General features: G+C 36.3%; 1 protein-coding gene across 1 annotated transcript; it reads right to left on the bottom strand.

The window, feature by feature from the left end:
- Positions 1-33: 33 nt before the first annotated feature.
- Positions 34-16,330, bottom strand: gipr (gastric inhibitory polypeptide receptor). Its single transcript, XM_057351319.1, has 14 exons — positions 16,154-16,330; positions 8,611-8,773; positions 8,417-8,513; positions 7,698-7,805; positions 6,698-6,819; positions 6,064-6,170; positions 5,105-5,258; positions 4,785-4,944; positions 4,466-4,526; positions 4,300-4,369; positions 3,842-3,930; positions 2,879-3,017; positions 2,729-2,770; positions 34-2,491 (listed from the first exon to the last, which is right to left on the bottom strand). The coding sequence occupies exons 2-14, from the start codon at positions 8,665-8,667 to the stop codon at positions 2,138-2,140; spliced, it is 1,560 nt and encodes a 519-aa protein (XP_057207302.1). The 5' UTR covers positions 8,668-8,773; positions 16,154-16,330; the 3' UTR covers positions 34-2,137.
- Between the last annotated feature and the right edge of the window lie 7,546 nt (positions 16,331-23,876).

Here is a 23,876-nt window from a genome sequence, read left to right as displayed (position 1 = left end):
AAGTACATTTTTAAATATGTGACATCAGTTGTGATAAAGCTCAAAGCTTGTGGAATGGTTTGGGATATCTGAAAGCTACTGTTTGACAGGACATATGTTAAACCGTTCATAATAATATCTGAGACAACAGAGTGATTTCTTTATTAACATGTTCATTACTAAAGACAGCAGCATAAAACAAGGGTAATGGGTGTCCAATAAATACCTCACAACCGTTTTATGGCATCTTATCAATATTTACTGTATATCATAATATGAATCACAGATTGATGCATGACCACTAATTTTTTCAAATGATGTTTGTGATGTTTACGCGCGAGTGATGTAATTCAGAAGTTGTGCAGTTCTGTTTATATCCACTAGAAGGCGTCAGAAGTCGAATAATGCCCTCCGTCGTTCTTCAACCTATTAACACGTGATACAACATGGTTTTTTGGTAAATTACAGTAAAATTGAACAGGCTTTAATGTATAAATAATACCAGCGACAAAATAGGCTGTTTTGGGATTTATTATTTTCAATCTGTCATTCATTTGGACAGAAAAAGAATAATGGTTGAGTGATTTTAACGATTGAGAACGGGTCTAAAACATTATTTTACATTGGTCTAAAAATATTTTTTTTACAAATTTACTGTAATTTGAGAAATGTACTGATGACATTTTTCTCTCTTAAAATCTTTTATCTCTGTCTTATGATGTCAATTCACAATGTCCAAATGTTAATCCGAATTTTGATAGCTGAACAAAGCTTTTCAATCACATAAATTTATTCCTAAATGAAAATGATTTTGTTTTAAAATATTCTACTGATAAATATATATATATATATATATATAACAAATGCATCTCAAACAGAGTTTGTCCATAGTGATGTGTACATAATGGTTCACAAATCATGAGATGGTCTGATTTACAAGGTCAAAGTTTTGGGGAAAACAGTTTCCATGTTACTGTTGTTCATTAAGTAAATCACCGGCTAATCCACTTGAAATGCTTTGTAGAAACTCTGGGTTTCTGTCACGGCACCAAAAAAGGGAATTACACCATAAAGAAGGAATTCGATTTCCTGTTGTTTAAGAGAATGCAGGCAGACCTTGTTGCTCCCTGGTTACATAAGAATGAAATAACACCTCACAGACCTCAGACCTACAGAGGCACTTGTGCTTTACTATAAAAAATGACTTATGACCTTTATTTTGATGGATGTATCCAGTGGTCCCAAAATGGTTTGGTCTAAGCCACACAAAAATGTTTGTGCATTTTCAATATAGATTTGGCAAAACAATATGTCATGCATTTAAAAAGTATGTGCGCTAAGGTTTGGGTTTAAGACAACAATGGGCGGAACATGTTCATTTGGTAATGTGATAACCTACTCTTGTGGTTACCCAAGTAGGTCACATGTGAATGTAAAGCTTTACTGTACAGTAGGTGAAGCGTAAATAATTTGCAAATCTCAATGGTTTTTATAATTTATGTAATGTAACATTATACTTTTTTATGTGTGGTTTAAGTATCCATATCCTTTTTGCGGCCAGTGTATTGATGGGGACCTTGCAGGCTAGGTTATGTTTGTGTGCCTTACCTGTGAATATACTGGTATTTTTACATTCAACAGACAATACTCATGCTATCAAAACCATCTCAGTAACTTTGTGTTGTGTTAAGTACACGTTTGAGTTGATCCACAATGTTGGCACGCAATAGACTTCATCTGGTCAGTTGGATGAGGTATTTACATTTACATTTATGCATTTGGCAGACGCTTTTATCCAAAGCGACTTACATTGCTTTATCCTATACATTCATACACAGGCATGTGCAATCCCTGGGATCGAACCCACAACCTTGCGTTGTTAACGCAATGCTCTTACCACTGAGCTACAGGAAAGGTATAGTGGTAAAAATCAAATAACACAAAAGTAGCCTGTTTCTAGTTATTCAGTCTTCGATTATTCAAGTGCAATGTATTTCAAGAATATTCAATTGTAAAACAAATCCAAGTGGGTATCAATATATGCCAAAAAACAGCTCCACAGTTGTCACAGTTTGGGTTACAGGCCTCATATTCCAATACCCTCCATGATATCTAGCTTCAATCGAGGGATGGATAAAATCTAAACCCCTCACAGCTGTCAGCAGTAGCTCTCTAAATACTTCACTGCACCCTCGCCTTCACACTGGGGCAAAGCTGGCACTTCCAACCCGTTTTGAACCTGCTTTTTGGCAGAGACGTAGCAATAGGCTTTGCCTTTCTTTGCTCCAGGATGATAGTGATGCTGAGTGCTCTGTTGGCTGCCCGACGGTGTTGGATCGGAGGACAGTTGGCTGCCACTGTCCAGAGGACACTCTTGGGAACAGGGTGGGTCATGGTGGCACAGAGGCACGGCACCTCCCTGCTGTGTGTTGCTGCCCGTGTTATGCTGCTCATCCAAAATGCTTATTCCCAGTTTCCATCGCTGCCATTTCTTTTTGATTTCGGACTGCACCTGGAATCAAAGACAAGACACATACAGTACACCTAAAAAACAACACTATGCATTATGTTGATGTGCTTGTGATAACTTCAATCTTTTGTTGGCATTTTTAGGTACAACCTTTCGTATTTACATTCGTATTCCTGCAGCCCAGGCCATGAAAAATGGTGCTATTAATGCCAAAGGCATGGATTAAAATCCCAGGTAATATATATTAAGTCTATTTATTATGGTCTTGATTTCTCTTACCTCTTTATTGACAAAACAGTATAATATGGCCACCAGAAAACCCTGTGGGTGACAAACTTGTGTCAAAAAGCAAATTCAACACATGCACGCAGACACATTAAAATAGTCTGTGTGACGAGGTCTGTCTCTGTGAATTCCTTTTTGTTATACCTGAAAAGAGTTGAAGAATAGTTCGAAGAATAGGTTGAGATTGTGAAGCACACCCTCAGTCTGTTCCGCTGTCATCAGGGCAAACACAACCTCATGAATCCCTAACAGGGGAATGAGGGTCAGCGTGGACTTCGCTAACCTGAGGGTCCAGAAACATCAATTCACAGATTATTCAAAACACAATCCGATTTATCCCACTTGACAATGTGTTCAAATTCAGGTTTTGTAGCAGGTCAGATTGGCACGACAGAAATTATTGTTGGTTCTTTCTGCATGCTGTTCTTCGTGCATGCCAAATGAACAAATCTTGTTCTTCAGACAATTTGAAATGTTTTTAATGTTTAACGGAACTGCGGGTAAATCAAGAATATAATAGTCATAATTGTTCCCTACATACGCAAACAGTGTTCATTAGATTTCAATCAACAATTTTTTTGCCACTAAGCTTTCATGTAGCTCAGTGGTTAGAGCATGTAAGCAATGCCAAGGTCATGGGTTCGATCCCAGGGATTGCACATACTCAGAAACAAAATGTATAGTATAATGCAATGTAAATCGCTTTGGATAAAAGCGCCTACCAAATGTGTAAATGTAAACTTGAAACAAAGATTTGAAATATAGTCCTTGACAGGACTAGAAAATCCTCTAAAGGGTGACATTCAAGAACAAAACATTTCCTTCACGGTTGAAACCATCAAAGGCTCGCGAAGGCACTTTTACATGGTTTTGGTTTACATCATGTAGATGTAACTGGATGTTTTGAGGACGGACAAGAAAAGGCCAACAATCCAGGTTTTAAGGAACATTTTAATGTAAGATACTAGCACATTAAAAAACCAATAATGATAAAATATTAATTTGTTTAAAAAAATATGCTAAACAAATGCATTAACAACATCTTAAACACATATGTAAAAAAATGATAAATGATTATTAAATAAAAATTATAGTCCAAATTCTTACCTAAATTTGTAATCTGTATATCTCATCTGATGTGCTTTTAATTTAGAGATGAGGATCTGAATGATCCTTATAAATATGAAAAAGTTCACCTGCAAAATATATTATACAGAAATATTTTACATGCAAAAAATTAAATGTATAGACTCATCCCTATTAGTGTACTCTCAACACTAACATATTCATCTAACTTAAATTGAAGTCTCCTTAAGACCATTGTTTAACCCGTAACTGAATTTAAGAGCGAATGGAAACGTGTCCTCAGCTGTCATCATAATTCATGAGGGAGAATGCATATAACTGGTTATTCATATAGCAAACAGGAAGTGTAATATTAAGCCATAACAGAAATGCAAGTGAAGTCTACATCTACACTGCTAAACATCTTGTGTGGTACAGGAGTGCTTGTAATTCTATGCATTTCTATTAAATGAAACATAATACACAAAAGGAAAACTCACTAAAATTGCCAAAACTATTGGCGTTCGAATGATCCACCAATATGCCATATTCTCGTTGATCTCCCAGCACCTTGAGAGTTCAAACACACTGGTTGTTAAGCAAAGTTCTTAAACGTTAATAAAATGAAAGAAAGTTATGTTGCATCAACACTACTTGTGCACTTACCTTGTGTTCTCCTGCAGGTAACGCACAACAATCCAAGGCACCACAAACAACACAGGAGTTCCTGTGGATTATTTCATTTTTATTTCATTCATTTAGAATTTTTTTATTTTCAAATCACAAAATAACATCAAATTGAATGGGACTGTAGATGTTGATTTTTAAGTATAGCAGAATCTTCCTCTAAATTAAATGTTTAAATCTTAAAATTAATTTAATGCAATGAACAAAGAAGGACATGTTTTCACATAGCCAGTGATTTGTGTGTGTGTGTGTGTGTGTATGTGTGTTTGTGTGCATGCGTGCGTGTGCACGTACACACCCCAACCTATGAAGAGGTATACGCAGAAGTAACTATTCTCCGAGAAGACCAATAGAACCAGAAGATTGTGAAGATAGAGACCTTCTACCAGCAGCCAATAGTAATTGGCCCCAACACAGTACTGCATCAGGACCTGGGCCACACGACAGCTTGACATCACCTACAAAGTTTAATGTGCGTTAACTTTAACTTCCATCCATCTCACTAAATATGAATCTGTGCTAAAGTTGGAAGTGTGTGTATATTTGTAAGTCCAAAGAAATGTGGATTCCTTTTTATATTGTGTGTGTGTGTAGGATATACAAAACATATACGGATACCTGGTCACTAAGAACAATGGAAACATCTTTGTTGTCTCTGAACTCAGGAGCGTCTTTCATGAGAAGAGCGTCTCTCGTGAGGATAGACAGAGCTCGCAGGATAAATGAGGCAAACAGGTTGGTGTGGATGTAATTCCGTGTGCAACGAAGCTTCCTATGACATTACACACAAACACATATAGCACCGGGGTCAAAAGACCGAGATCACATTGAAAAAACATGCAGATGTGGTTATACATGAACAGTAGATACAACATTTTAAAGTTTAAAACCACTGTGTGCAATTTTTTGGAGGATCTGCACAGAAATGCAATATAATACACATAACTATGTCTTCAGAGGTGAATAAGGACATAATGAAGCGTATGTTTTTATTACCTTAGAATGAGCTATTTCTATCTACATACACCGCGGGTCTGCTTAGAATTCGCCATGTTGTTTCTACAGTAGCCCTAAACGGACAAACTGCTCTACAGAGCGCGTTTTGTAAATACGTTATCTCCTCCAGCAAGGAAGCAAAAACGTGACGACATCTTAGTTCTGTGTCAGCCACCGTAGTGCTTCGAAAGGGAGGGGTGGCGTGAGCCGTTGGTTGCAATTCGCAACCTCACCGCTAGATGCCGCTAAATTTTATACACTGGACCTTTAACTCTTATTACTATTCCCTCTGTGCATAAAAATAATTGACACCATTACAGATGACATATCCTCTGGCTAAATAGCACAATGCCATCCAAAGTACAAAATACAGACAGATGTGCAAAAACTGTGATATCCTCAGGGCAATCCAGCATTCACAACAGGGTGCTGATGGTCCCGTAATATAATTCAAGGCTTTTACACAGTGTTATATTTTTCTTCTACATCGACAACATTTTCTGCTTTTGTGCTTCATGACCAATAAATCAAAGCACAGGTTTGTTGTTTTCATGTGCGTTGTGAATTGACCCGTCACTCACCTGAATATGAGAAGTATGACTAGAGCTAAAGACAGACTGGCCAAAGACAGCGAGTAGCCAATGGTGTATATCACCCTGAAATAGGCCAAGATCAGCATCTGATTCTCCTGTGAAGAGATAAATGTGAAAGAATAGCACATCACACCAGAAGGCATCACATTACAAATGCAGCTGTGCTTTGAACAGACAGTAATGCTGTTGTGAGTTTGACCTTTATGCATTTGGCAGTTGCTTAAGATAAAAGCATCTTACAGTGGAGTCAGGTATAATCAATATATATATATCAAACCCATAGCATTGCCATCACTGTGCTCTAGTACCGAGTGAGCTACAGAGACTATAAAAGGTGTTCACAAATACCCACAAACATTTCACATGTATGCAGTGATGCTAACTGGTCCACCTCCTGGATTACAAAAGCATGATGTGATAAAGCTACTCCAGTCCGTTCTCTTCACAAACAGACTGCAGGGTTGGGCTAAATTCAGTATTCAATAATTCGTTTTTTTTATGACCTGGACACTCAACAGAAAAAGTCACTCAACAGATTAGTCCAACCCAAGTTTTGTAATAAAACCAGAATTTTCTTGAATATTTTTGCATATTTATTGTCTATTCATTCCCTTATGTGTACCTGTGCTAACTGCTGTCTGCTGTCTGCATCGCATTGTGAGTGATCTCTCCAGGTGCGACTGCTGTTGACAGTGAGCCACTGGCCATCTGGTCCACACTCCCGTGTCACAAACCCATTACGCACTATGCAGAATTGTCCAGGGTGGAAAGCAACACATTTCATGTCATTTTACTGTAATCCAATTTTCCACTTAATTATGTTTTTGTTTCTAAAAAAATACATGCAGACAAACCTCATGGAATGTTTAAACTTTATGGGGCGATTCCAGACAGGGCTTAAGCCTATAGTCCCAGACTAACTTAAATGTTAGAGGTGTTTACACTGACCTATCTTACAATATATCAGTATGATTGTTTTGTATCAGATGCACACAGTAATGTATTTTTTGGTAATGTATGCTTTTAAAGCGACTTAAATATCATAATTTAGCTAATCCCTGTCCGGGAAACCACCCCTACAGTAGCCTATATGGACAGATGTATTTGGACGCCACCTTCTAATAATAGTGTTTATTTATTTCAGTAATTCTAATCAAAACAAATATTAATGCTACAAACCAATATTATAATAATTTTGTTTCCATCTTTGTTGTAACAGTTTTGAAACAGCCTTTTTTTGTTCCCAAATGACTGTACCCGTGTGTAGAAGGGGTTTGGCTTTGGGTGATACCAAAATTGCTGGGATTGGCTGGGTGGTCTGGTGCACAGAGGCATTGTCATGTCAAATTAGAAAAGGGACCTACCCAAACTGTTGCTAAAATCGCTGTTCTCTAGGATATCATCATGAGCTATATCTATAGCATTAAGAATTGTGCTCACAGAAATGACGTCAAGTAGTCAAACCTGTTCATTAGAAGGGGGCGTTCTAATACAGTAATGTCGATTTTTTACACTACAGAACATAAATTAAATACATACTGTATATTTCTTATATGCATATATACAGTACTGTATATGCTTTTTTCTAAGCAATAATACATTTTTACACATGACAGGTGTACCTTGATCATACCAGGGCAGATACCAGGGGCAGGGTACTTTAACAGTTGTGTTAGGAACTCCATTTGTCCAACAAGCATACATATCAAACATGGGTTTGCAAAACAAGCCTAATGGTTAAAATAGAGATATAGTAAATATGAAACGGATATGGTACTGAATAAGCAAAAAAAGTCTGGTCATATCATATCAGTGCTATATCACTGTACAGTAGGGATGTAACGATTCACCGTGAGCCGGTTGAAAATCGGTTATAATGAGTGACGATTCAAATCGGTTGAGGTGTGAACTGAATCGCAATACATTTTTTGAACAGCAGGGGCCGCTATTTTCACTGCAAATCTAAACGTGGACATGCTGATATTTCTTAAATGCAAAAAAATCCAAGAAAAGCTCAGACAGTATTAGTTTGTTTATATTAAAGAGACTTTTTCTATTATTAATTTGTTATAAAATTGCAGTTTAGTTTTGTTATTTGAAATAAAACATTATTTTATTATACAAAGAAACGTGAAGCATTTAAGAAATCATGCAAGGGAAGTTGTTCATTTCTAATTTGTTTCAACTCATTTTATAAAAATAAATCGTGAGTAAATCGTGAATATATCGCATCGTGAGATCAGAATCGTGACTCGCATCGCATCGTGAGCTGAGTGAATCGTTACATCCCTACTGTACAGTATATAATATTAGTAAATAGATTGAATGACTTGATGCCTACCTGAGGGGGTGGGTTGTGCGCTTATCTTACTTAGGCACTCGTTCCGATACCTATTCCATTCTTGCACTGTGTCCTTAACAGTCTTACCGCTCACACTCTGAAAGAACATACTGCATATATAGCTTGTGTAATGTATATGTACATTAGCAATGCAAATCCAATACCCTCGACTGAAAATGTATGCTGATCAATACCTCAGCTCTACACAAGACAGACAGAGTGAGGAGGAAGATGGTAGGGGCGCTCTTCATCACTGAGACGGGTACCGGGGCAGGGGGCAAGGCATCTTACGTAAAGCTGGGCCCTCATCTAAACAGAGCCACAGTAGCCCATCATTTCAGACCAGCGTTACATCACCTTTCAAGAACAAAAGAAAGAAGACCATAAAGGAAAACAGACTGGGAATGAAGAATGACCATGGCTGTAAGCTTTTTATCTGCAATTAAAACTGCATTAAAAGTAACAAATTAAGCACCCCCTTTGACCGACAAAATGCATTACACTCAACATGAATAATGGACAATCTTTTAACTTTTATTAGTAGATTCAATTCTTGTGCATTTTCTTGGTCAACGTAGCCCCTGGACAGTCAATGCATCTTAAAAAGATGATGGTGGTGATGGTGCAAAAGAGGTCATTTTACCTCATTTTCAGAGTATAGCCGACTAAAGTGAGTCTCTTAAGTGTGCTCAAAGGGAAACAACAATATCCTTTATCTACATGAGGTCTAAATAAAAGAGTGTGCCAACAGGACATGATAAATCATGTATGATCAGGTTGGTCTTTAATTATTTAGTTTGTTATGTTGTGCTAATCAGGCTGGAAAATGGGTAGAAACAATGAACACAAAAGCATTCCGGATGAAAGTTTAGGAAAAGTGCTTTAGGTGCATTACTGTAAACAGCTGTTGACATCAACTCAAATGAAACAGACAGCAAACAGACTTCTTTGCACGCTTTGTGAACACATTCAGATGACTTGTTTGCCAACAATTTTATGGTCATATCTGTTTGCCAACTCTTATGGCACATCAACTGCAACTTTTCTCAAGCAACCATTTAAGGACAAGAAAAGATGTCTTGATTTAGACAAGACATTTCTTAAAAGCAAGCATGAAAATATTCCTCATCCAGTTCAGTTGCACGTATTATTCCAAGCATTTTCATTTGAAAATCAGCTGTATTTTGGAAAGAGACACTGATAGCACAATGCCCCGGTTGCCAGTCCTGAGATTTAGTCACTTTGTCACACCATGCAACACTGAAACGCTTATAGGGGGCGAATTGAATGAATTCTGCCCACTGATTTATGGTTTATACACATGTGCTGTCAGCATTGGTTTAGCACCAGATTCATTTACTTATTTAGCAGATGCTTTCACCCAACAAAATTATGCAAATCAGGCAATACATTTTATGCTTTGGAAATTTGCATGCTGCAATTCATGACCTCGTGGGTCAGTTATGAGTGCAAGGATTTGGAAGATGCCCTACATCACTGAAATCTGCCACACTTTACAGCTTACTCTGCACTTACACCTAATTTATGGCTGGTTATTCCCCATCATTTGATTAATTAATGCTGCTATGATTATAGATTATATATGCAAATGTCACTTTTGAATGAAAATGTCAGTGTGCTTTTAACAATGATGATTATGACAGGCACACAGATCTAGGGTTTGTGAAAAAAGACATAAACACATAAGCTATAGAATAGGTTTTTTATTTTTTAAATATCCCTGCTTGTAATAGTAGTATTTTACATATATATAATAATCTGTATTTATCTGTATTTTTATATATATTTTTTTTATTCTGTGTAGTGTTATTTGTATGCACCATGGGTCTGAGAGTAACGCAATTTCAATCCTCTATATGTATGTACTGTACAAGTGGCAGAATTGACAATAAAGCAGACTTAGACTTAGACATAGGTGTGTAGATGCTAAAAAGTATGTCAATCACTGCAGCATGATTTTAGTGGTTTTTTTTGCTCTGAAACACCACACACAACGCAGTGCAATTTTGAATTGAATTTGACGCAAACATCTGTTCAGATGCCTGATGCCTGTCACTGCAAAGATACTGTAGATAAAAAACGGCAAAATGTTGAAATCCTGCCACCATGAAACTATCAATCAAAACTACAGCTCAAAAAACAGCTCAACACATACCTGTTCCGCATTCATTTGACTAACCAATAACTGTCTATGTCTAGTGTCTTAAAAAAAAAACATTCTCTCCCTTGCTTACTCCGGCTTTGATCCATCTAGTAGCTTGGCCTTGTAAACTAACGGTACTGTTTAGCGTGTTGACAAAATGTTTATATGCTCTCCTACTTGTAAGTCGCTTTGGATAAAAGCGTCTGCCAAATGAATAAATGTAAATGTAACTAATGCTTCCCCCAGGCTCAGTCGGTTCATTTAAACTAATGAAAACACATTCGGACTGAATAAGATTATGAAGATAAGAAGGGAGACTAACTATCTTCAGATGGTGATGATTTGTTTGTAACTATATATCATAAAAAGCAAGATGCTTTGTGCCTATGGGCGATATTTTCTCACATAGGGAACAACAGGAACTCATTACTTACACACTCCACCATCGTAAAGCTCTAAAAATGATGTACTTTATTTTCTCAGTCGCTGCCTTTTTATCGTGGTGCACAGCAGGGGCGGACTGGACATCTGGCATACCGGGCCGCTAACGTATGGGGCCAGAACGGAGGCGTTGGCCGCTTAGACGGACGTATTATAAATGCGAATGCACGCAACGCGAATGCATGCACCACCCCCCCCACCCCCGTCGACAGATTCAGTGGAGGGCCGATGCGGGCCTAAAAATGCCAGGGCCGATTCTTCTTCCCAGACCAGCCCTGGTGCTCAGCAGACTGATCGCCGTTTATTGTCAAATGGGATTGTATATTAATAGTCAGCAATTGGAAGTGTCTCTTCAGTTAATGAGATGAATAATGAATCTAATCTAGATTCACGGATGTGTTTAAATGCTGCAATCCAAATCAGACATGTGTTATCACTTAGCCAGACCTTGACTTCACAGCAGAAGTCAGTAGACTTCTGGACAAGATCTACACAGAAAGAAACCTCACAAATCTTTCAAATATGATAAAACAAACCTTGAAACTTCTGGTTGTACCAGTCCCTTGTAAACATGTCTGTTCACAAAACACAGGATGTAAGCTATGAGCTTTATAAAGGGACGTAAGTTTTGTCAGGATGATGACCACTGATTTAAGAAAAGTAACTGTATGTCATTTTTACACACCTTACATGAAAATCAACCACCGAACATCTTGCAAACAGTCCTGCATTCTACATTTGTAGTTGCAATGAAATAAAAAGAGAATTAAAGCATTCAGTGCCTGTTTGTAAGAAGAAATGACTTCATGATAAAACCTCAGACTAATAGCTCAGACTACAAAATAATGTTTCATGCACTCAGAGGCCTTCACACACAGTGACACAAGCCAAAAGTCAAAAGCCGCAGAGATGGATATAAAAGAAATGGTTCTTCAAAGAACCTTTGGCTGAATGGTTCTTTGTAGAGCCAAAAATGTTTCATCTATGGCATCCCTGTGAAGAAACTGTTAGGTTGCGTTCATATTTGTAGTTATTTTGGTAATTTTGGTCCAGACCAAAAAATAAATTTAGTCCTGGTTCGCTTAGCGTTCAAACTGGCATTATAAACAGCGAACCTAAAGATATCGAACAGCTTACGTGTAAAGTCACAACATGATTGGACAGCTTTTATGATTTATATTTTAAACACAAAACAATCCAACACATTGGACATCCAAAACAATGCTGTGTGCTAGGTTATAAATGCTCAGTGTATGCCTGCGCATATGAAGGTATTTTTAGCAAGCCGGTAACTTGCGAAGACCTCATGAAGTGTTTAAAGCAGTCAAAACGGCACCAGGATTTCCCCCATTACATGCGCAATCACAGATCTAATAAACACTGATTTTATATTACCAAATCACTTGATTTTCGGGTCGTATCTTGTTATCACTTCCTGTTTTTGGTTCGGTTCGATGCCTTTGGTCTGTGTTGCGTTCATATTTCAATCAAACCGGGTCAGAGTTCGTTTGAAAGTGGACCGAGACACATCTTTTCAGCAGTCTCGGCCCGCTTGTTTGGTGAGCACCAGGGTTCGGGTGGCAGCGTTCACACTTACACAAATAAACCACACTAACAGAGCAATCGCACCAGAGTTCATTTCAATCGAACTAAACATGGCATATGTGAACACACCCTTAACCACCTTTATTTTGAGTGTAAGGTAATGAAAACATAACGCTTCATTATGTAAGGTCTTTATACTCCTCTGAAGACTTAGTTATGTATATTATATTGCATTTCTGTCAATAGATCCTCCAAAAAATTACACACTGGACCTTTTACTCAGTTTAACCAAACAGTACGATGCAGTTTGAGAGAAAGCTGATATTGATTTGTGGTTCATTCAGGTTAAATACTCAATGTGTTAGACCACAGTCGCATTTTGTTAGTTAGTAAAAGCCAAACACACTTCATATAAGTTCTCAAAGTTCTGTAATGTGTAACTGTTGTTTTTAGCTCAGAGAATAGGAATGCAGAATGGGCATGAGATCCATTAAACCCTTGAAAATGAGTAGACTGCGGATCCTCAGTCTGCATTAAATGGCATGGACTCTCTGTTCAAAGCTTGTTTAGCGCATTTACCATAACTTTCAATGTGATTTATGATCACAAACCTTTTTTTTTGAAGTTGGAAGACGGGATTCTATCATACAAAGCAGTTTATTTACATCTGCTGTATGAAATAAATTCTCTGTGAGCTATGCAGTCCAAATACTGGCAGACAGTGATTCAGAAATATCCTAAATCAATGAAATCATAGTTATATTTAGACCAGGTTCTTGTAAATTGTTCAGTCATGTTAGAGGTATTACATTGTACCTGTATTGTACTGTACCTTCAAAAATTTCACATCCCAGCTATGGCAAACCTGCTCCATAAGAGGACAGAATGTTAGTTATTAGAAAGCCAAAATACCGACTAACATAAAGTCATCTACAACCACAGCAATAGTAGCTCATTCGGCCATCAGCTGCAAAGTATTACACATCCACTCTCTCCAAACACATATGTATTTCACTGCGGTCAATACAGCATCTGAGAACAGACAGTCTCATAATACATTGAAATAGTTTCCATTTCAGGCAAGTGTAAATGCAATAGTGCAGCTGCGAGAGCACGGCTGGAGTAGTTGTGGCCAGAACAGAATCAGTCTGGCATAACCAGAATAATGAAATACGAAGACAGCAGGAATATGAAAATAGCGCCGTCCCAAAAGCCAAGAATAAATCAAGTTCTGTCTGATCCTGGTCTATAGTGAGAGCATAAAGCCACAGCATAAATATTTCAAGATGATCAAAAAGTAGGTTTGAGTAAAATCCTTTGGCACTTGCTATAAGAGTAGAAGGAAAGAAATGTGAAAAAAGGGGTAACAATATAAAAATACAACGATTTCCTTACAGTATATTTCTGTTCTTTATGTAGTGAAATCACTGATGCTAATCGTTTATTTGTATCCATACTTGTTTCTTTTCAGCACATGAAACCAAAAGTCAAGCGTAAAGATAAATATAGTTATTTACAGTATAATGTACTATATTATGTTTTAGTGCTCGTGTTTCACATGTTTTGAAGGATATAATACCACAAACAAGTGTGAACTGCGTAGATGACTTGAAAGACGAAAAATGGTGCACTAAAAGAACCGCTGATCGAACCATACAGGGGCTTAACAGGTTCTTTATACGGAAGCGGTGCTATGGCTCTCCTGATTTTGCCAAGTGGTTGATGTCCTTAGGGCAACATCATGTTGACCCTGGGACAACATTTAAATCAACCAATCAGATTTCAGAAATAAATTTACAGTTTAATCTTACAAACAGGATTAGGTGCTTAGACCATTGTTTTTCACTTATCATTTCCCTCTGATTTTAGGGGTAAGTTATGGTTAGGGTGGGAGTTTGGTGTGGGTTTAGGTTTTATTTATACAAATGTTGTCCTTAGGTCAACAAAATATGTTGCCCTGAGGACATCAACCACTTGGCAAAATCAGGTCGAACGCGATTCTATATAGCACCTCAGTCATCCCAAAGAACAGCTGAAGAAGCGAAGAACCTCTGCAGAACCACTGAAACACCAAGATATGACTCTATATAGCACTTAAAGTTGTTCCCCTATATATTACGAGCCAAGAACCAATTTGAGTGCTATATAGCACCATTTTTTTTGAGTGTGGTCTTCTTGATTATTTCAGTAAAAACCCATGGAGGAGATTTTACAAATTGCTTTTGTCTACAGGTAAACATAACACATAAACATAGATAGTCCTATTCATTATAGTGACTATAGTGACTTTAAACTTGTCTCAAGAATGCCTTTAGTAAGAAATCAATATAGTCCCATATTTATTGCTTATTTAAAGAAATATTTATTTAAAGAAACTGATTTCAGATAACATCTTTTATAGGCTATATTAACTGTGATGAACCGGGGCATCAAAATTCACTAATATTAAAATATGTATAGGCTACTATGGCTCTCCTGTTTTTGCCAAGTGGTTGATGTCCTTAGGGCAACATCATGTTGACCCTGGGACAACATTTAAATCAACCAATCAGATTTCAGAAATAAATTTACAGTTTATTTTAAGTTTAACCTTCCAAACAGGATTAGGTGCTTCGACCATTGTTTTTCACTTATCATTTCTCTCTGATTTTAGGGGTAAGTGGTTAGGGTTGGGGTTTGGTGTGGGTTTAGGTTTTATTTATAAAAATGTTGTCCTTAGGTCATCAAAATATGTTGCCCTGACACATCAACCACTTGGCAAAATCAGGTCGAGCAGGCTACTATACGGTTTACAATACATTTTCAGTTTTTTTACATTTGACATATTCTACATAAAGCCATTATATTTCCATATAGGCTACTTATTACCATCCAGACAGTTGTGTAAAGTAGTGACCACTTGTGTTTTGCTGCACTTTAGGCTTACATTAAAATCGCTACTTATAAATCTGTCCAATGGATGGCGTCTGATGGAGTTTTCCGCGTTTGAGACATGCTTGAAGCTTCCTTTAAACGTGCGCTTTAGTTTCGACTAAATTAATTTCGAATTTCGGTCTGCACAACATTTCTATAACATCACTGTCATCTCGTGTTAAATTGCAATGTGAAATGCACAATACTGACACCAAACGTTCAGCAAAAATAAATAAATAAATAAACTTTTACCGTGGTTCGTCAATGATGCCAGTTCTTCCTAGATTTATAACAGTTTCTCGTGTTTTAAAATGCCACAAAAATAAAAAATATTGTAGTAGTCTATCATGACAATCATAAATCCTCATTTAAAAGAATAAGGAAAAAACTTATTTTGGACAGTAATGCACATGTCTGCATATAGAAAATGAAAAGCTCACGTGTCGTGGTTACGAAAACAGCTGTAAACAGAAAAGCATGACGATCAGTTTACCTTTATGCAGCTATTTCGTTACTCAGCTGCAAAACAATCGTATCTGTGATCATAATCGTTGCCTATAACAGATCTGGAGCCCACTCTATTTACTTCAAACGAAGCATGTAGTGATAACACTTAGAACAAAACAGGCATAGGCTACATAACACAAACCGTATTGTAAAATTCAGCGACTTACCGCTCTTGGTAACTGATAAAAGGAAATCAATTCCTGTAATTCCTTGAATTCCTTTAGTTGAGCTTTAAGCCTAACCAATTTCTTCAATATATTAGAAAAGTTGTTTGGTTCTGCTTCATTGCAGAATTAATTATTCTTTTGAGCGCATATTCCAAAGTCAGAAATGAAACTGCGCTTCCTGGCGTACTGTCACGTACTGTAGTCTGTAAGCGCGCGCGCACACATACCAGCGTGTTCGTGCACACACCCGACTGGGTCACCTACAAATCAATTGTGATAAATAGATGCTCATCTTCCTTAAAGGTACATGAGGTAAATATTACATGGTTACATAATCATACGAATTTTACTATTTTTCTGGAACTTAAATTATATACTGGCGCATCAACACAGCCCTTGTTATTGAAGTATTTATTTGTCAGCACAAAGGTGTGGTCAATATGTTAGTCTGTCAGATAAATGGAGTAATATGAAGGGCTGCAACTACAGTAGTCTATAGCCAGTAAATGTTTTCCTAATATATTCATTACAGCATGCATACTGGCTGAAACATTCGTTTCTGTCATTCAAAACAAACAATAATAGTTGATCGTTCTGATTTCTCATTTTGGTTATAAAGCTTTGTAAACACATTTTTTGCAAACCGAAGGTTGTACAAACTGAAGGTTGTATGACACTAAAGAGGAAGTATGGCATTCATTGTGCCTGGGTTGCCTTTCACATAGAAAACACAGAATAAAAAAACTATTAACATGTTTAGTTAGAAATTGATCCTGACATGCCTTCTGATTGTTCACCACCTCAAAAATAGGTCATGTATAATCAGTAGGATTAACTTTCTGCCTGATGCAAAACCTACAAAGGAGCAGCACTGTCAGCACTGTTTAATGTATTTATAAAAATAAATATTTAAAATACCAAATCTATATATTTTAATTATTTTTGACATGTAACTATGCAAAACTCTTCCGAAAAACTCCAGGAAATCTTTTTTGGGAATAGATTTATTAGTTAAGATGTTTTTGTCAATTTTTTTTCACCTTTAATCCTCAGAACAATTACTGGAGATTTTGGGATGAATGAACCAGACTATTTTGCTTTCTAAATTTAAACACTATCGGTTTAGTCACATTTGGCGCAGAATGTTTGGCATTCTAACCTGTGACCCACCCATATCAACACTGGAATTTATCATGTGTCACATTGTAACCTCAGATGTGCAAACATTTACTACACAAAGGAATCGTGTTTGTTTTATTAATCACACCCAGGGCACATTTAACATGACACATGTAAAAACTGCTATACAGAACACCTGTAAGGTCAAATGTCATATTTGTAAAAGCTTGAAATTGGTCACTAAGACCTGCTCCTATACCTAAATACTTTTCAGCTATTCTATCCCATTTTATTGGTGTGAACAAATATTGTTTTGAGTGTTTCATTTGAACAACTCCCTTTTTTAGTATCTATGAGTAGAATCCTGTCAACAGCAGTTTTAGTATATCATTTAGTTCCTGTGTTAACTTTTGATATATTCAAGACTCTGTTAGAATGGAATGACATAATTGGTCTTAAGCTGTCATCATGCTTCAATTCAATTCTCAATAAACAGATGTTATTTCACTTTTCCATCAAAAAACAAGTACTTTAGTTTAATTTACAGTAATACTATAAGCCGGCTCCACCTTATGAAGAAGGATGGTATAAACCAAACCCAGTATGATTCAGGAATATTTCCCAGAATAAATGGATAATATCATTTGGATATAATTCATAGGTTTTCTCTATAGAGTTACTAATGTACTTGATTACACGATACATTCACTTATCACATAAACGTGATTTTTTTCACTTCTGCCAGTCCATTTAAGGAAAATGTATAAGGCAAAAGATGTAGGTCTTGAAAGCCACTGTGGTTAAATGTGATTTTATTCAATAGGGTCTTCCAAACAAAAATGAGAAATGAGGGTGATGGGTAGTTTTTATTCTTTTCTGGGATTTTAAAAACCCTCAGGTGTTCATATATGCAAGGACTATGGCAACAGGAAATAATTCTTATATTTACACATCTTAAAGTTTGTTTATTTTTTATTATATCATATTCGTCTACACTATGCCAGTTTTGTCTGGTTTTTCATGACTGAAATCACATCAGCAATACAGCCATAAAAGCATCCATGTTTACCTAAGAGCATCGACTGTAAAATGTGAAACCTATAATGGCTGGAACGGTCTGCTTTTCAGTTACAGAAGAGATATCGTCCAGCAAAGCTCTCAAACAAACCTACGTTTGTAATGGAAAAACATAGAAGTGTAATCTTAATATTTACTTTTTTTCAAAATAAATGATTTGGTTAGCTAAAACTGCATGATTTACAATAATGTACTTATGTCAGAAACACTGTCAAATAACAGTTAAGAATGTGAAGAATTACTCAACAATTGATTACATTAACAATTAGGGTACTGAAGTGGTGCCTAAATTGACTTTGAGCAACACATAGTCCTAATTTTGATTATCAAATGTCTTCTCATAAATTACTGCAACAAATATTTGCTTAAAAAACTGCATTGCTCAACACTCCATAGGAAACAAAAAATTAATTAATTTAGGCCGATATTACTTGTTGTGCTTTAGTGGCCCCACAGAGAAATCCATTTAATTTCATCTGGTTTCACAATAAGTTGAAGCATCAAATGTAATAGGGAAAGCTCACTATCAAGCGCATATGTTGGCAAAAACCGGTTTACAGTAGGTTAACTATTCTAACTTACATGACAGCATAACACAGAGAAAGAATTACTGTACAGTTGTACTGTGTGACAAGGTGATGCACTTCTAGAGAGTAACATTTATGTATACTGCACAGAAAGCACTTTGGTTACATATCACATTATGCTACTGTAAGTAAATATTCTGATGGAAAGAGGAAAAGATGATACCAATCGGTTCAGCTGTTCAACAATGTTTAGGCATCAAGATCTTACAAGAGATTCAAAATGCTGTTAAAATGAGATATAATCTGCAGTTCTGCTGAGATACACAGATTTATTTAAAAATATATATTTAGACTTTTTTGAGTAAGTAATTGCAGTATTTTAATCATTGTAAGTAATCTAGGTTTGAGAACAATTACTTCACTGTAAAATAATTTGTTGCTGTTTTAAAAACAATCAAATTGGCCTTTTCGGTTCAACAAACTATTAACTTTTAATACATTAATAAAATTAATAAAAAATAAGCTGAAATTGTTAACTTATTTTATATTTGCGTTGATATAGAAAAATCATTTTTAAAATGTTAAAATTTAAGGCTAATTTGACTTTGTTTATAAACTTAAGGCAGCAAATAATGTTTTACAGTGTTGATTTACTTACAGTGTTGAAAGTTAAAGCCGCAGACACAAGGTCCAAGATACTGTAAGTTCATCTGAATGTTTTAAGGCGAAAAACATTCCCAGATTCACTTCAAACATTGTTAATGAGTAATTTTGTAGCAGTTTAGTCTTATTAAATCATTTACTTACCTTCACTACAGATATGTTCAATGTAAATAAAGAAAGCCAAATATACACTTCAACATCAGTTGACATCCTCAGCAAATCATTGTGTCAGCATTTCTTGGGACACAGTGACCTAAAACGATCCACTTCCTTGTGTTTCTCTTGTTTCTTTAATCATCGGTTCTGACAACTTTAAACATTGTCCTACAAATGTTTAAAAAAGCAGATCAAAAAGACCGGAGTAATAATTGTCAGAGCAAAAGCAGCTCAATTGCTTCATTCCTATCAGACAGGAGCAATTTTTCACACTGAGCTGTATAGAGTAATTGTTCCTGTCTGGTTTAAAATGAGTTGATGGTTCATTCAATTTTGCTGGTCAAATTCAATGGAACCAGAAGTGTATCACTAATGCAGTACACAGGCAGACTGAATGATGACAATAACCTCATTAGTGCAGAATATCTCTTCCCCATATTATGATTAAAATGAGAGCTGTATCTGTGATAAACGTGTTAAAAACTGGACTCGAGCATGGAATAGTAATATAGAAGACTTCAGTATGCTTATTGAAATTCATGCTGGACTAAACTGCAGGAAAAATCATGGTAAGTACAGCAGTAATGCACAATATTCTCCTTGTCCAAAGCCAATTATAGCCGGAGCCGGTGACATATTTACAATATGTTTAAGAGCTGTAGAGCTGTAGTCTGAATCACTAAAACACCTTCTGTTTTTGGAGCAGGTACAGCATCAGGGAACTTGGGTGCTGAAGAGAACCACCATACATATGGTGCCTAAGGCTAAGGGACAATGCAGCGCATCAAGCGTGTACGGTGAAACTTCCAAAGCCGCTTAAGCTGTTAATAAAGGGAGCTCGGGCATCCACAAACAAACACTGAACATCCCATTGGCCCAATAAAACAGAAGATTACAGAAACAGAGCATTAAAGAAATGAACTAGAGGCTGATACAAGTATTTCATGCTCTGTTGTGTTTATGACAGTGTAAAATTAACTGACAAACTTCTTTATTAACCTATAGAGGCACTGAAAGTATGGAGGATGATGAGGATTTTCATGACAATAATGACTAATAAAACCAGAATACATTTTATGATGGGTATAAACTTCTAAAATGTAATGCACGATTTCTGAATTTAAGCCCATGTGGATTCATCTGGCATTGGAGAAAGAGTTTAGATCCAAAGACAGGTGTTTGGCTCCATCACTATTAGGGCTGCCAATGACAGCGGAGCTTTAGGAGGATATGATCTTAAAGCAAAAGATCTCTTCAAAAGAATCTGTGACAGTTATACATTAATGCAGAAGTGGCCTAATGTTTAACAAAATAGTTATAATATAATAGATTAAATATTGAAATATTAAATATTCTCAAAGACTTTGGAGTCTGGAGTGAGAAATTTTGTGAGAGATTAATTCCTCGCAGTCTGAGGGTCATCGGGTCAACCTGTATTGGTGTTTGTTTACCACACTTTAGCTCTTTACTGTATTACTGCTGGATTTAAATGAGATCAGAGTTTAAAACTGTTCACGTGCTCTACATAATAAAGGGTTTAGGGAAAAAGCTCTGAACTGCTGCCATTCTTTAGAAATAGCATTAAAGTTCTCTGTCTTTGAAGCACCTTTTGTTTAGTCACACAAACAAAACTCACTCCATTCAGAGATGCAGTAATGGCACCTCTGCATTCATAGACCTGAAGAGTTTAATCCTTGTGCTTTGTTTTAAAAGGCAAAAGAGGGCTGGTGTGGGACCACAGCGATCTGTTAACTGATGATAATTGCTCCAAGCAGTAATAAAACTTCTTTGAGTATGCATCAAATGTATTATATCTTATCTTAACAAATGAATGGGGTTGTAAATCACACATGATTTTAATGGTTTAGAATAGCCATGAAGTCTGTGGCAAGTAAATGATAAAATAACTCTTGCTATTTTACGGGTCTCCGTTTAAAAGCGGGAATAAAACCTTTGCTTCAGGCTCTGTTTAATGGAAAGGCTGTAACCTGGAACTGTCCTACAGCCAGAATTCAGTTTAAGCTGTCTGCAGTTTGGAGGAAGCATGCTAGACTCAAGGACTCGAGGGCAGTTTTGTATTTGTTATGTCCTAGTTCCACTCGTCCATTTCGGCAATGATTGTGTTTATGAACAAGTCTAGAAAGAAAAATCTGCTTTGATCACAATATTGAGCGAAATAAATATAAAAATATTTCCAAAACAGCTAAATCTGGCAACTGTTGTTGGGGGTATTTTCGTTCAGTACAAGCCTGGGGCATTGGACGTCTGCAAAAAATTACTCTTACTTACTAACAAGCAAAAAAATCTGCCGATGGGGTAAGGAAAGTAATCTTGAATTGAGTGACTAAGAAAAAGGTAAACCTTAATACAAGATTATTTTCTTACCCCATTGGCAGATTTTTTGCTTGTTTTAAGCACAAATTAACTGAAATTTCAAATGTTTTGACTAAAAACAAGACTTATTTTCTTAGGTCATTTTGCTCATCAAATGCATCTTGATTGAAGAATTTTTAGACATTTTTACTGGAAAACAAGAAAAAAGACTAAGAAAGTCATTTTTTGCAGTGCAAGGAGAGGCATATTCTACATTGATGTAAATGTCTTCTTACAAATCTGACTGCTTGTAACTACAGCGCCATTGAATTGTCACTTTTCTCCAGATCTGATAAACCGATAAGCAAAACAAGCAGTTAATTGCATTGCTACACTGGGTGGTAAGTGTTGTTTTGTTTATGAGAAGGAAATGTAATTTAAGAGAATTTTTATTCCTCAATTCACCTCAATTCACCTGCATTAAGCAAATCAAATTTAACTCACACTCTGTCTGGCACTTTTTAAATGGAAATTTGCTTTCCATTTATTAGTGCCTTTTTCGACAAAATTTTACAACACGGTTACAAAAGACTTCTTGAAACTTTTATTCCTTAAAAAATCCTGGGTTATTTCAACCCGTCAAAAAAGGACAAACTCAACCTATCCTGGGTTGTTTCAACCCAAAATTCTGTGTTGTTTTAACCTATTGTTGGGTCAAATATTCTGGTTAATTTAACCCAACCGATGGGTTTGTCCATATTTGATCCCACGATGGGTTGAAATGACTTTTTAGAGTGTGCTGTACTTTCTTGTTATAATTTTTATATTGTTGCTTTTGCATCTTCAAAATCTGTACTTTTCAGGAAATAGGAAAAAACACTGTGTTGTCAAAGTTGACAAGCCCCTAATATTCGCAAAATATGAAAAATATTAAACGCACAGACAAACATGAGGGATGACCAATAGTATACTGATTTATGAAAAAAGGAATCACATTACATGTCTCACAGCCTTATGTCTCACGTGGGACGAAGAGGATTAAGTTAAACACATTACATGAGATAATAGGTTTCTGACGGACAGCGATTGTGCAAACAGTATTAATTTAGCTAAAAATAAGAATCTATAGTTCAAACAAATGTCATTGAAATAATAATTCAAATTATTCATTATTGGGAAATTATTAAAGATTACTTACTTAAAACCATAATCAAATCATGACATCTGATTTTTTCTATGAAGAAACTTTGTCCACAAGTAAACAAAATGAACTATACCTTAAAGTAATCCAGAATCCGAAATTCATAAAAATTCAAGTATTTTGGTGTGACAACCGAAACTACTTCAGTTGAATTTGCATACACCAAAATGAATGCAGTGCTCTGAAAGCTGAAAGACCTCACTGGAATATGTCTGTGAGTCAGGGAGCTGATCTGACGGCTCTAGTTTGCCAGCAGAGATTTACTGCATTCTTGATTCCCATTGCCTCAGTTTCTGGCACTATAATTCCTAGAACCCACACTAATCACAGGAGCTCACACTAACAGAAGTGGACTATAATATAAATAACTTGAAAACAAAATCAATTGCAGTTTCTTTCTAATTCAGTTAGAGCATTTGAAAACATTGCTTTTAGTGAACCTGCAACCAGCTTTCATAACATTTTCATCATCCCTTCCACCACATTGTGCAGGGAAATGTCATCATGGACCTCGAGTCTTAATCATTCTGTTTGATAATGTCAATTAAAGCTCGGTGCTATAGACCATAACACAAGAATGCATCATCCAGTGGCGTGTGTTTTTCACCTTTTTTTGGAATTGAAAAGTGTACAGTATATTTCTCTGCAGGGGACAGCTTTCAGCAGA

The sequence above is a fragment of the Triplophysa rosa genome, linkage group LG14, assembly GCF_024868665.1.
Source record: "Triplophysa rosa linkage group LG14, Trosa_1v2, whole genome shotgun sequence".
NCBI classification, from domain to species: Eukaryota; Metazoa; Chordata; class Actinopteri; order Cypriniformes; family Nemacheilidae; genus Triplophysa; species Triplophysa rosa.
The sequence above is the reverse complement of the archived record's forward strand: the minus strand, read 5'-3'. Positions and strand labels throughout refer to the sequence as shown.